The following is a 13450-nucleotide window of genomic DNA, read 5'->3' as shown; positions in this document are numbered from 1 at the left end:
ATTCAAGCTGCTCCCTGCTGTATGAAGAGGCAGGGTGCAGGACTCAAGCTCCTGATCTGCACTTCCAGCCAGTTCCAGCTACTCCTGCCAGCCAGAGCCACACATGGCCTCTGCTCTGCTGTAGCAAGGACACACTTACACAATGACTTTTGGCCGTCCTCTTTTCCAAGCACCCCTCTGGCTAGTGAATTGCGACTGTCCTGAAAAGTTTCTGACGAAAAACTAATTCTGCAAATCCAGAGCCAGAAGACAGAGCCTGACCAGCTGGCTGGCCTTTTTTCCCCCTGGGCAAGACATCGAGTGTCCTCTGTTTAAGAAAACCACTTGGCATTTGGCCCACACAAACCACAAATTCCCTTCTCACCTGAAGGGAATAAAAGTGTTTCACCTTCCCGCATGCAACAAGTCTCTTTTGTTAAGAGCCCCTTTAAGTTTAGACATGGTGATTAATTTCTGTCAGCCCACGGAAGGTATCCCTGCTAGACCATCAAGCTCAGACCATGCCCAGAGCTACCACCCACTTCAGTTACTGTTTCAGATCCACAAAGGATGCAATCCTGGTGGTTTCTCCAAACAAAACCCACCCTGGGCTCAAAGAGATTGTCACTTTCTCTACAACAAGTAGAGCAACAACAAGTACCTTCTGAAGACATGAGTTTACCTAAAATAAGCCCCAAAATGTGTGTCCTTCATACTATCCTGTGTTGAACCAATCTTTAAAAACACAGCTCAAAGCTTAAGGGACCTATTTCTGGTTAAAGGCACTTTTCTGACACCCTGATCTGTTTGCAAAAGGCTTCTCTTTCAAGTAGTGCTTAGGAGCAGGAGGCAGTGAAGCTTAAACAGCAATCTTCTAGCAGTGTCCCCCAGTTTTGCAGTTTAACAGACAGTTCAGGTACTCCAAGGGATGAGGGACTGCTCACTAACACCCTCCCTACTAAAAGCTCTTCCCTTTCTACAGCTGCCACCCTCCATGGCTCAAGGAGAGCCCAAGCCCCTTTGGCTGCTGAGCTGGAACAATTCTGCTGTACTCAGAAAGCATTGCCCAGATGAGACCACTACCCCAAAAAAAGCCTTTTTTTTTTTTAAATCAAGAAAGCCATTTGTTTAAACAAAAGCAATACAGAATTGGGGCAGCGGATCCATGCTTCTGGAATTAACTTAACATTTTTAACAGGGAAAAGTACCCAGAGAAACAAAACAGAAATAGGAAGGCTCATCCACAGCTCCTGGTCACTGCACCTCCCCGCTGCATCCTGTCAGACAGGATGGCCCATGCCAGGCTCCCGGCGTGGGCAAGGTGCATCAGCAAGATGTGTCAGACTGGGAGCTGCCTCAGCTCCCCATCTGTGACCATCCCAGCTGTCTTTCTTCGAACCAGCTGCACTACTTGCACTCCCTTGGCTTGCCGTGAGGCTGCCTTTGATGGACAGAAGTACCTGAAAATTCCCACTCCCACCTCAAAAGCAGAGCTGAAAACCCACCCCATCTTTCTTCAGTAAAACAAGGCAGGCTGGGCTTTTGATCATCAAAGTTTTCCTCTTTGGAAGGAGGAGGAGCCGTCTAGTCATGGGTTCATTGATTCCCTGCCCAGCAGGAATGTTTGCTTGGGCACAGCCAAACCGCACCTCTGATGACTGTAACAGGCAGCGCTCTCTCTCCTTTGATATACTATCAGCTGGGTTTATCAGACTATCAGCACAACCTCCCCACTGCAGGTCTCGTCCCTTCTGGCCAGCTCTCCCTGCAGAGTGGGCACGGGCTGTGTGGGAGCTGAGCTCACCTCTTATTTCAAGGAATCTTAACAGCAGGTTTTAAGCTACTTATTTACTTTTTTGGTCTGTGCAGGAAGTCTGAGCTAAAAAAAAAAAAGACACAAGTATAATTACTCTGGCACGCCTGCATTCCTGCTCCAGGCTCAGGCGGGGAGGGACTGTTGCTTGTCGAAGCCAGGAAGAGGACTTGATCCCTGGAGATCATCGCCACAAACGTGTGTAACTGAAACCTGCAGCCATGCTGAAACAGATATTATCGGACATGTATATTGATCCTGACCTACTGGCAGAACTCAGCGAGGAGCAGAAGCAGATCCTCTTCTTCAAGATGAGGCAGGAACAGATCAGACGGTGGGAGGAAAGAGAAGCTGCTGCGGACAAGGCTTCAGCAAAGAAACCACTGCCAAGAAAAGGTATGTCTCTGCCTGCTGGCTGCTTCCCCCTCTGGCACAGATCTGGCCAAGTCAACTGCTCCCTAGAAATAGGAGGAGGTAATGTGTCCTTAAAGTAATTTCTTCTCCCAAGGACAGATCATAGTCTTATTTCCAAACTGTAACTAAACCCACCTGCGATGGGGTAGTTTTGGCCAGACACGCAATGGTTTTACTCTCTGGCCAAGACACTCTGTCCTTGACCAAATTGTTCAAATCCCCTAGCTGGGAAGACATGGCTTGCTTGCCACCAGGAGATGCATGTCAGTAAGATTCCCACTAAACAGGACCTCTGGATCTGTCTATAAAATAACCATGGACTTGAATGTTTGTCCTGGGGCATCAGATCTGCAGAGGACCCTTTAGACCTGGAGTCCCCTTGCCAGGATTACACAACATGCTGGCTGCTAGCAGGGTAACACTCTTGTCCCAGCTCTCCCCCACGTGCTCTGTTTGCAGGTAGTTCACCCTCACAGTTTGGGGAGGGCAGTGGCAAGGAATTAAAGCAAGAAAGGAAACAGGGGGGAGTCTTCTCCCTTGCCCCCACTCAGAAATGCCCCCTTCACTGACCTGGCTTCAGTACCATGAAATGAAATGGGAGGTGCACGCTGCACCCCAGCCGCACTTTCCCCATGTACAGCTGCTTTTAGGAGAGGCTCTGCCATCCGCAGCAGCCAGGAGGGCACAGCAGTAGGACACAGGCTCTGCATGGAGCTGCCAATCAAACAGCATTTGCCAAAGATCTGCTTCTTTTCCAGCCAACGGGAAGTCAGTGACATGGAAGCTCGGTGCTGACAACGATGTCTGGGTCTGGGTGATGGGCGAGCATCCTTCAGATAAATCGTACGCAGCGATCTGTGAGGAGATCCAGGCACAAAGGGCAAAGCGGTTAGCGAGAGAACAAGGCAAGGAGGGCAGGTAAGCACCCTTCAGATGGAGAACTCAGTGGGCAGACACGAAGGAGAAGGCATTCCTAGGCACCCAGAGGCTGGAGTCTTCTCTGTAGGGGCTGTGGTTACCACTGTCACGCTCAACTTGCAGGCAAAAGGTGCCAACAAAGGTTGACTTTCTGCAAGTACACACAATGGTGGCAGAGACCAGCTCCAGCCTGAGGTTTGTCCTGGCTCGTTGGGCCTCCCGTAATATGGCTCCTGTGTGGTAGTCTCTGCAGACCACAGGAAATGCTAACTGCAGCAGGTGGTGAGTTTGGATTGCACTGATTCACTGACAGGTGTGCAGCAGGACAACAGTTACTCACCACGAGTCATTAATTTAATTATTCCACCTACCTGATTTGGAGATATGATAGCTGCCTGTACACACGTCTCTTCATCGCAGCACTGCTCTGCTCATGTGCAACTTCTTTTCAAGATGCTCAGAGAGCAGAAAAAGTGAGTCCCTCATGTTCCTAAGTCCTCTCTCTCTTGCATTTCAGAGAGACTGACTCTTCTGTAACATGGTCTCTACATCCACAACCAGGAGTCCTGGGTGAGACCGATCTTTACAGGAATAAAAAAAGCACTGTGGAGGAAAAGAAGGAAGGTGGGAGAAAAACTGCTGCTGCTACAACAGGGAAAAGCCAGGAGCTTGCAAAGGTAGTTTTCCCCCTTTTCTCCGTAACTATCAGAAATGCATCTTTTGAGATCTAGGAAGTGCAGCAAGTCTTGGTTGCTGTAAATAGAAATTTGAAGGAGGAAAAAAGCCAGCTAACTGTTAAGGCTTTTCTTCTGTAGTCAGAGAAGCCGTGTTGTTACATCCTTCCTTAGGACTCAGGAGGTCCCAGTGCTATTCTCAGCTGGGATAGATCTGCTCTGTACCAATGGATAAACTACTCTGAATTACTTTGCTTCCATTCTCTGTGAGTAAAACAAGGGTCACAGTACTTTTCCTCCTGCTCTGTGGCTGGTTTGGATGACTTTTGGGGCAAGACCAGGGAGGCTATCCCAGGATCTGTACAAGCAAGGTCATGGCCCTCAGACAAATCATCTGCAGATGAAGATAATTTTACCAGCATCCTCTGACATGCATATTTTAAGTTCTTTTTTTTTTTTTTTTTGGTCTTCTAAAATAGTTAGAAAATAACTTATGACCTTGGCAGCATAGGACAACTCCAAATGCAGCAGCTACAGTGTCTGTTTTGCTGTGGTGTTTCATTACAGAAATATTTTTCTCCAGCAATACATTTCTAGTTTTTAACTGGCTACAAAAATCCATTTGCAGAGAATTGAGAAAAAGATGAGTTAAATTAACTACCCATGCAACCAAAGTTGAACAGAAGGAACAGAACACCCTGCCAATTTAATGGGAGAAGTCCAATTTCATTCAGCAGAGTTTTCATTCAGCCTTTTGCTGTTAACTTGTATGAGTGAATTTTTTTTTATTATACAGCTACTCTGTATTTCAGTATAAAAAGCACGATTACTGAAGGCTGGGTTTTGGCAAAGCACCTCACCTCCTGCTACCAAAATACTGAAGGGAATTTGGAGTGGCTGTCTCCTTTATCAAAAACCTCTGAGTCACACAGGATTTTTCTTAGCACTGTTTGCTGAGGTTGAGCAACTGTGTGGGAGATTTTTTTTTCATTTCAAAGGAAGCTATTAGTCACAGCAAACAAACAAAAAAAAAAAGGCAAAAAAATCCCCCAACCAAAAATCCCACCACCACCAAAAAAAAATCTAAACTCCTTTCAAAGTCTTGTACATAGAAATAAAGGGGAGGTTATAAACTTTACTATTGTTTTCTGTCATTATACTGTTAGTAATTTTTCCCAGGTTTCTGGGGCTTTTGCTATGAGAAGGAGGGATCCGGACCAAAGACACCTGTTGCATTTTCTAGGCCTGGAGAGAGACCTTTTCTCACTTCCCTCATTAAAGTGCTTTCTCCAAGATTTAGTTCCTATTTCACTATCTGGGCATTGTGCTTTGTCTGCTGTAGGGAATGGGGACTGACCTAAGAAAACAAACTGCTTCACACACTTTTGCACTTTTGAAGTTCCTAGTTTCTTGTCAAGGAGAGGGAAATCGGAAAGCCATGTTCATATTAAATATTAGCCAAGTAGGTGATGGAGATAAAGCGTGTCCTTGGCAAGCGGTGTAGTACAGTTAACTCATTACTCACTGTGCCGTGGGAGGCAAGCTGGGTCCAACAAGGAGGTGGGTGGGTGTTTGCTCAAAGACAGGTCTAACTGTTGGTCTTTAAAGGCAGGTCTCAGCTAGCAGCTGCTGCCAGGGTAGCTAGACTGGTTTGCAGGGAAGCACGAACACAAGATACGTAGCTAGTTGGGTCAGTTTGACGAGAGGGGGTTTGCAGCATTCTATCCACAGCAACACATAAGCACATGCAGGTAAAGCTGTGGACAGCAGGTTCTGCTAGAACTTGCTTTAGAGGGAGGGAGGGAGGGAAGGGACTGCTCCTTGGGAGCACTTGGGAGCATCGCTTAGCAAATCTAGGTGTGCTTATGACAATCCTGACACCCCTGAGCTCTCCTCCTGTGGCATATTAGGCCTAATACAATGAAAAAAGCCAATGTTTGTCAGATAAGGCTGGCAAAATTTGTTAACATAAGTGTCACATCTCTGCTTCTGCACTAAACACCTATTGCTCCAAAAAAAAAGCAATGGTCCTAACACCACATTTATTTCTTACTGCTCTTTTCCTCCGCCCAGAAGGAAACCAGAGATGTTCACCAGATGCTGGCAGACTGCCATGTGAGGAAACATGGCTTCCAACAGGTAAGTGGCAACCTAGGATGCTCCTAACACATTGAGTAGGACCCAGACTTTATCCTAAAGCCCCAGTCAGCCTCAGAGCCTCATCTGACCCAAGACCATCCTTCCTCTTGGACCAGTTTTATCCAGCACTGCCACGCTCCTCATGTACAGTGTGATGATTTGAAGATGACACAAAGCAGGCCAGGCTGGCAAACTGGGGAGAAGCACAAGGAGATGGCCCTGATGATTTCTGGTAGACTGTTTTCCCTTACTTCCTCTGTTGTCACCCGCAGTAAAGACATTTCAACATGTTGTTGAAGTCAGAGGGATTCACAATAAAGAATGGAGTTCCCAGTATTTCAAGGCTAGCTAAAAAGCAGGATTAAAATTAGGCTGGGACAAAGCTGAACGTACTGTTTCTTTCACAGGTGAAGGAAGCACAGAGGAGAAATTCAGGAGAAGAGACCACAGTCCACCAGGAGGCAATACCACAGAGCCACCCCAGCTTGGAGAGCCAGAGGACACTGCAGAAATCGGATGAGAATGAGCCTGAATGGCAGGAATCCTGTAAGATTTTAGGATGACCTTTTCCTATAGGGCTTGAGAAATCCTAGGGCTCTGTGGGGTCATCTCAGTCCTCCTCCTGCCACAGTGGAACTGAATAACCAGTCAGCAGGTGGAGAGTACTGCCAAGAAATACAGCGCTTCATTATCAGAAATATTTCTGAGTCCACACAGCAGTGCGACTAGAGTTGGGCAGGGAAACAGAAAATTTTTCTTACAGAAACTATATTAAAACAAGCAACAAATAGGAACCACATGAGTATAGCCAGGATAATTAATTTTAAACTCGAAGTTGGCCTTTTCAAAGACTTTGCAGTAGCCATTGTTTTTGAGGACAAGGATAATGGGTGACAGGGACTAACTAAAAAGGGCTTCCCGGTCATCCAAGCATGACTCCACCTAAGCAGAGCCCTGCTGCGCCATCTCATGTAATGAATCCCAACAATAGGAAGGAAAATGGCAAACAGTATGAGACTTGCAGTAGCATCCATCACTGCTGTCAAATAGTTCCTGAAGGAGAACCTTATGCATCTTTTTCCCTTGGTTCTTTCCCTGCTGTTCAGTAGATGGCAATGCTGTACTATTAATTGTTTCCACTGCAGGCCAGGGTTTTTATTTTTATTACTGATAAAAAAAAAAAAATCTGAAGTTGATTACAAAAGCAAGGAAAGAACTAGCCTAACTCAGACTGACTGGAGAGCTGGTTACTCCTACAGACTCCAGAATGAGCTGGACCTAGACAATCAAGGCAATTTTACAACAAAAAAAGCCAACCCAGCCAAGTTCTCCACTTTCCATAACAGTTTCAGCAAGACTCCCTCCAAACCTCAAAAAATGATCAGCACTTTCAAGGATTGATTTAGGGTCATTTCAGCAGCTTTTATTCCATACGCTCTCCCCTGCCACTGGCTGACATGAAAGTCACTACAGAAATCTATGTCTGAACCAGAAGTCAGCATCCGAAACAAAACCAGGTGCTCTATACGTACAAAGGGACCTGGTGTCCAGAAAGAACTCAGATTTTTAATCTCTTGAAGGAATAAAAACTGGACTCTGCTAAGTAGCAGATGCCCAAAAAGTGATGGGAGACATGTGGCAAATGGTCTCACAACTGAATGCATCTCACCTTGTGAAACAGGTTATTCTTCCACTTCACCAAGCAGGAAGATGGCCAAAGGGCAGCAAGCTTAAAACTTGCCTGCTTGTTCGCTCCTGTAGGACTCCTTTTCTGTTCCAGTGAGGAAATCCAAGGCAGCAGATGAGAAGAGACGCTCCCTTGCACGGCAAGCCAGGGACGACTACAGGAGGCTTTCGCTGCAGGGCATCCACAGAGGGAAGCAGGCAGATATTTCCAAGGGTGCAACAGCAGGAGATCGGCGACCGCTCCAATATCCACCTCTTCCCCCCAAGCCTAAACTTCTACCTCCTGTGATGGCAAATGGGAGAACAATTAGGTAAGGAAACCCCTGTGCACTGTGGAGGGGAGAAGGGATGATGTTCTTCTGCTCTAGCATGGGATGGTTGAGATGGGAATGGTTAGCTTGCTTTCTTGCACAGAGGAGACACCCCGCAGGGAAAAATACAGAGCCTAGGCTGTATTCCAGCCTAGGTCTGTGGTGAGGCTTATTTGTTCATCCCTGGAGGGTAACAGGTTTATTTAGTAGAGCATCCTAAACCTAGAGTGCATACATCCTCTATGCTAGGTGTCCACTGAAAACCTATAATATTGCTGACAGCTGCACTAGTGTAAGCCTTCTGTTTAGAGCTGTTCTTAACATCCTGAAAAAAGGTAAGTCCTGCCAAGGACTCAAAAGCTGTCACTTGAATTTGATGCACTAACAGAAAAGAGGGAGTTCAGAGGACAATCTCCAATTCCACTGAAGAAAACATCATCAGGTGGTTCAAAGAGGAGCAATTCCCTCTTCGAGCTGGCTATCAGAAAACCACGGATATGATAGCGCCTTGGTTCCATGGTGAGTCCTGAGCGTTTCTGCTCCAACCCAACTCTTTACAGCATTGTTTCTGCTAACATGGCTGCTGCCACAGGGTGGGCCCAGGAGCTTTTCAAAGGTGGCTAGGTTTTCCATTTTAAATATCTATGAATGTAGTTTAAATTCCTTTAGCATTATGACAAAGGGCAAGCTAAAGTGTTAGAACAGAGGCCAGATCTTCAAAATACCCTGTATCTCCGTGCCACTCCTGCCTCCCTGTACTGGATGCATGGATGCAAGATGATCAGAGGGCTGGAGCACCTCTCCTATGAAGGCAGCTTGAGACAGTGGAGTTATTCTGCCTGGAGAAGAGAAAGCTCCGGGGAGACCTTATAGTGGCCTTCCAGTACCTAATGGGGACCTACAAGAAAGATGGAGAGGGACTTTTCACAAGGACATGTAGTGATAGGACAAGGGGTAATGGTTTTAAACTGAAAGAGGGTAGATTTAGATTAGATGTAAGGAAGAAATTCTTTACTGTGAGGGTGGTGAGACACTGGAACAGGTTGCCCAGAGAAGTTGTGGATTCTCCCTCCCTGGAAGTGTTCAAGGCCAGGCTGGACAGGGCTTTGAGCAACCTGGTCTAGTGGAAGGTGTCCCTGCCCATGGCAGGGGGGTTGGAACTAGATGATCTTTAAGGTCCCTTCCAACCCAAACCATTCTATGATTCTATGGTCACCCTGGTAACTGTTTGGACCAGGGTGAGAGATTTGGGCACACCTCATCCCACTCATCCTTGGCCCCAGGTCATCCTCCCACCATACGTGCTCATCACCCATCACCTTTCCATCCGGTTTCCAATGGGTCATTATGATCCCACCCATCTCCCTTGCTTTGGAAACCCCTTTTGTCCCAGACTGCAGCAATGAAAGCGTTATTGTAACTGGGCTTTCAATGCTCGCATGGCTTTCTGACAGGACCTGTGATCACTCTCTGCACAGCCCTGCTGTACTGGAATCAACATACAACACACTGCAGTGCCATTCTCTCTCATAACACAGAAACTGCACTTTTGAGCCCTGCACATTTATCATTCACAATGGGGCGAGTCTGGAACAGTTAACATAAAACACAGTTAGCATGTGGCCGTAGTCTGCTACTAGCAGGGACAGTACTGTTCTTCCTAGGCTACTGGGCAAGAAAACAATGCAAGGGATGGAAATGCTGTGGACTGGTTTTAGAGCAGTAAAGCAGATTTCTTGTGAGAACTGTTCCATCCAGTCCTGTACAAATGCTTTTCTCCCTTCAGTTCTGTGTTTTGGTTTTGAACAGGTATCCTAACCTCTAAGAAAGCAGAGGAGCTTCTGAATAAAACAGTACCGGGGAGTTTTCTGGTCCGGATCAGTGAGAAAATCAAAGGCTATGTGCTCTCCTATCGGTCTGTGGAAGGATGTAAACACTTTCTCATTGATGCCTCCAGTGATTCCTACAGCTTCCTTGGAGTAGACCAGCTACAACATTCAACACTGGCTGACCTCGTAGACTACCACAAGGTGAGCATCTAGCAATACATTCATCAACTGTTTAATTGCCTCATGGCACTTCAAAATAAGAAGGAATAGATTCAGTTCTTTTAAAGTAGGTAACTAGACCCATTTTAGCTGCTGTTGGGTATCCTGTGTGCTGCTCCAGAAGGGTATGCCAGCCTGATGGGTACATCTCAGGTGACCTAGCACATCCTAAATATCTTAAACCTGACTCACTCCCCTTCAAGTGTGCAGAACACTTTGCACACAGGGCTCAAGCTACTTACACGCTATTTAGTGGAAATGCTGTTAAGGTGAGAAATGACAGCATACTCAAGCAGACTCCTTTTTTTGGACTCTCTCTGTGGTTGTGGGGTCCTGTCAAGTTGGGTAAACAGAGCATCCTGCTTGCCTCCAGCTTCAACATGAAAGAGAAGCAGGCAAGGTGTGATACTGAGCAAAGATAAAAAATAGAAGGGAAGGAAGATGGTTGGCAGGTTCTTGCAACAATAACTGTGGTGTTTACTAGCACTGACCACAATTATATGGGCTCCAAGGAGGGCCAGATGGACTCTTCATTCCTTTACTGTAAGATCTGCCCAGGGACAGGACAACCATTTTGCCTAAAGGTTCATTTAAAATCTGTGTTTCTTTTAAATAAGGACCTAGCCTAATACAGACATGAATAAACAAAATTGGACATGAGGAAAATATCTATGTTCATTTGCTATATGGAGCTCTACCTGAGCTACCTGATCCTGTTTCTTGCTTGGGTTTCACAGTGCAGGCTCAAATTGTTGAAAGCAGGAGCTATACGGCTATTGGTACCAGAGCCAGAGAATTTAAAGCCTGTCTGTGCATATCTATATTAAAGATAGAGCCATGCCCGTCGTCTGCAAAGAATCCTACAGACCTCCTGCACTACAGCAGACGTGGGCAGGGTGAACCCACTCTGCTGAAGTGCTCTAGTGGGTTCTGCTTACCACCCACTGGGTGACTGAAAGAAGGCAAGTTCCCACCGTGCATCTGCTACTAGGGTGGAGAACGAGATGGGAAGCAAAGACTGTACTCAAGGAGTTCACTTGTTAGAACAGGGCTTGCCTGAGCAGAGGGCATGTGCTCACTCCAGCATCCTCCCTTGTCCCTCCAACGCATCCAGGAGCACGGTCCACAACCACCCCGTCCTGCTTGCGTGCATGCTGCACAGTCCTCGCTCCAGCCCTTTTTAGGCAGGGCAGCATTTCATGCCATAGAAGCTGCCATTGCCTACGAGACGAGCACAGCTCTTCCCGAGAACTGCCAGAGTCATATCACTGGGTTACTGCACCGAGCACAGATGTTGTTTTATGAAGAAAGAGGTCAGCCATGTGGGTCCTTCCCCAAGTTCCCCAGGGCACTGAGCTGTATCACTCAGTGGGATGAACAAGTCCACACCGTAACAGAGGCGGCGAGACTGCTGTCCACCCCACGATGTTGTGATAGGTGGGTAGTGCCTGTTTGAAAGGTGGTGTCTGACCATATTCTATATCAACAGGATGAACCCATCACTTCCTTGGGCAAGGAGCTGTTGCTTTATCCGTGTGGTCAAGAGGACCAAGAACCAGATTACATCTCTCTTTTTGAGTGAACCTCCCGGTCTTGCTATACAGTCCCATGCTTGTATTCACAAAGACTGAACTTTGAACTAGAGCTGCTGATGCTTACCTGAAATGGTTGCCATAAGTGCCTCTATTTTATATCCCTCACAACAAAGCGGTGGGAGGATAAGTACTGTTTTGGGCTTGTCATATCAACCGAGTTAAAGGATTTATGAGCCCAGCAAGATGCAAAGCACCTGTATGTATCCCACACAATAGAGTGAATGAGGTGATGAAGTAATCAGTTGAACAGGGAAGTACTGCCACATATTTTCAGTGGGTTTTTGCAGATTTTCTGGGGGACTTCTGTATTCGAGCTGCCTTTTGTTCTTGAATGTAAGGTTGTGTGCCATCTGGGATATAGATTAGTATCTACAGTTGGATGAGATCATACCTTCCTGAAGGCACAAAACAACTTGGAGAGGTGAATCGGTCTTTATATAGTAATTTGCATAATGTGAAGCTTAATCCTGTAAAATGCTGGGCCCTTGGAATCAAGGATGTTCAAGCCAAACAGCCAAGCAAACCCTCAGTGCCTTTCAGTGAAAGGTGTTCTCTGTGAAGAGGGATTTTTATGAAAAGTGCATTTTGTAAACTACTTTAGCCTCTGAATATAGATCCTTGCTCTTTTAACCTGTATTTAAATCCCACACTGGCCTTTCTGCACAGAGAGGGATTAACTTTTTGCAAGGGAAAGAAGAAGGGATACAGGAATATATATGAAAGATTACCACATGTACAGAGCCTAAAAAAAATGTAAGAAGCAGTGCCTATATCAGTATTAGTACAGTTTACAGAAGAGTGTTTGCCAGTAAAGTATGCTATTTTCCAAAATGGAGCTATTTATTGCAAGTTGTGTCCAGGTTACTGAGATGCATCTGGTGTAAACTTTAACATAGAACTTGTTCTTTCAACATCATGTTCTCACTTCGTATCTGTTACCCTACTCTTTAAATACATAATTCAGAATATTGGGGGAGAGGCTGGACAGAAAGACATCACAAATTAATTCTCACCCAGATCCCCTCATGTTGTTGCACATGACAAACAGTACAGCTGAGGGTGGTGGTGCAAATCTGCCAACATCATTTTTCAGAGATGCAATCCTCAAATAGTGAACAAGAGTCAATCTTGTTTCAGTTGTTTACCTGTTCCCTTCTTTCTGTTGGATCAGGGGCAATCTGCTTAACCTGAGGAAGCAGTCAAAAACTTCAGTCTTATATTGATCTGTGCTTTGCAGAATACAGATTAAAAGAAATAGTTGTGATCATCTGGTCTTAAAATTTACAACTCTGCTGATAGGTGGTTTCCATGCAAGGAAAGAGGGGATAACTGCACTCCAGTTACAGCAGGTTTAGCTTGCTAAAGTCTCAATGTAAAAGTGAGATTCTGAAAGTAACAACACTCTGGCAGAGCAAATGACTTAAGGAAATTCTTGAGCACTATATCACACATATCAAAGAGATTTTCAACATAATCTGCATCAATCTTGAGGGTGCTAGATTATTTGTAGGGGAAAAAAAAATCCCACCTCCCCTCTTAATGAACTGTTTCTTTTGAAAAATATGGCCAAAATAAAAGGTCATTCAGAGATCCTAGAGAAAATCTAACACCTGTTCTCATGTGAAGAACATGCCATAACTGTTGTCCTGCTGGAGACAAATCAAGTGTTTTGTATACCTATAGGCTGGTAAAGACAGGGGACAAAGTCTCCTTTAAAAAGACAGTTTGAGAGGCAGGGTGTTAACTTGCAGAAATAAGGTGCAGATTGATCTGGCATGGACACAGCTGGACGTGATCAGTTTTAGCTCTAAGATCTATAGTGGAATTCCTCAGGGTTTGACCTGCTGACCAGTGGACTGGTAACTTCCCATAC

General features: G+C 45.8%; 1 protein-coding gene across 2 annotated transcripts; it reads left to right on the top strand.

Annotated features, from left to right (window-relative positions):
* Nucleotides 1-1764: 1764 nt before the first annotated feature.
* SH2D4A (SH2 domain containing 4A) lies at nucleotides 1765-12490 on the top strand. Of its 2 annotated transcripts, none has more exons than XM_074865114.1 (9): nucleotides 1765-2188; nucleotides 2965-3124; nucleotides 3642-3801; nucleotides 5875-5937; nucleotides 6345-6483; nucleotides 7718-7934; nucleotides 8323-8453; nucleotides 9744-9964; nucleotides 11472-12490. In XM_074865114.1, exons 1-9 carry the CDS (start codon nucleotides 2014-2016, stop codon nucleotides 11562-11564), a joined length of 1359 nt encoding a protein of 452 aa, XP_074721215.1. In that variant the 5' UTR covers nucleotides 1765-2013; the 3' UTR covers nucleotides 11565-12490. The 2 variants fall into 2 exon arrangements, with proteins under 2 accessions (XP_074721215.1, XP_074721214.1); XM_074865113.1 differs by having other exon boundaries at nucleotides 5872-5937.
* The last annotated feature ends 960 nt before the right edge of the window (nucleotides 12491-13450 follow it).

The sequence above is a fragment of the Strix uralensis genome, chromosome 4 (genome assembly GCF_047716275.1).
Source record: "Strix uralensis isolate ZFMK-TIS-50842 chromosome 4, bStrUra1, whole genome shotgun sequence".
Classification (NCBI taxonomy): domain Eukaryota; kingdom Metazoa; phylum Chordata; class Aves; order Strigiformes; family Strigidae; genus Strix; species Strix uralensis.
This window is presented reverse-complemented; position numbering and strand designations above follow the sequence as displayed.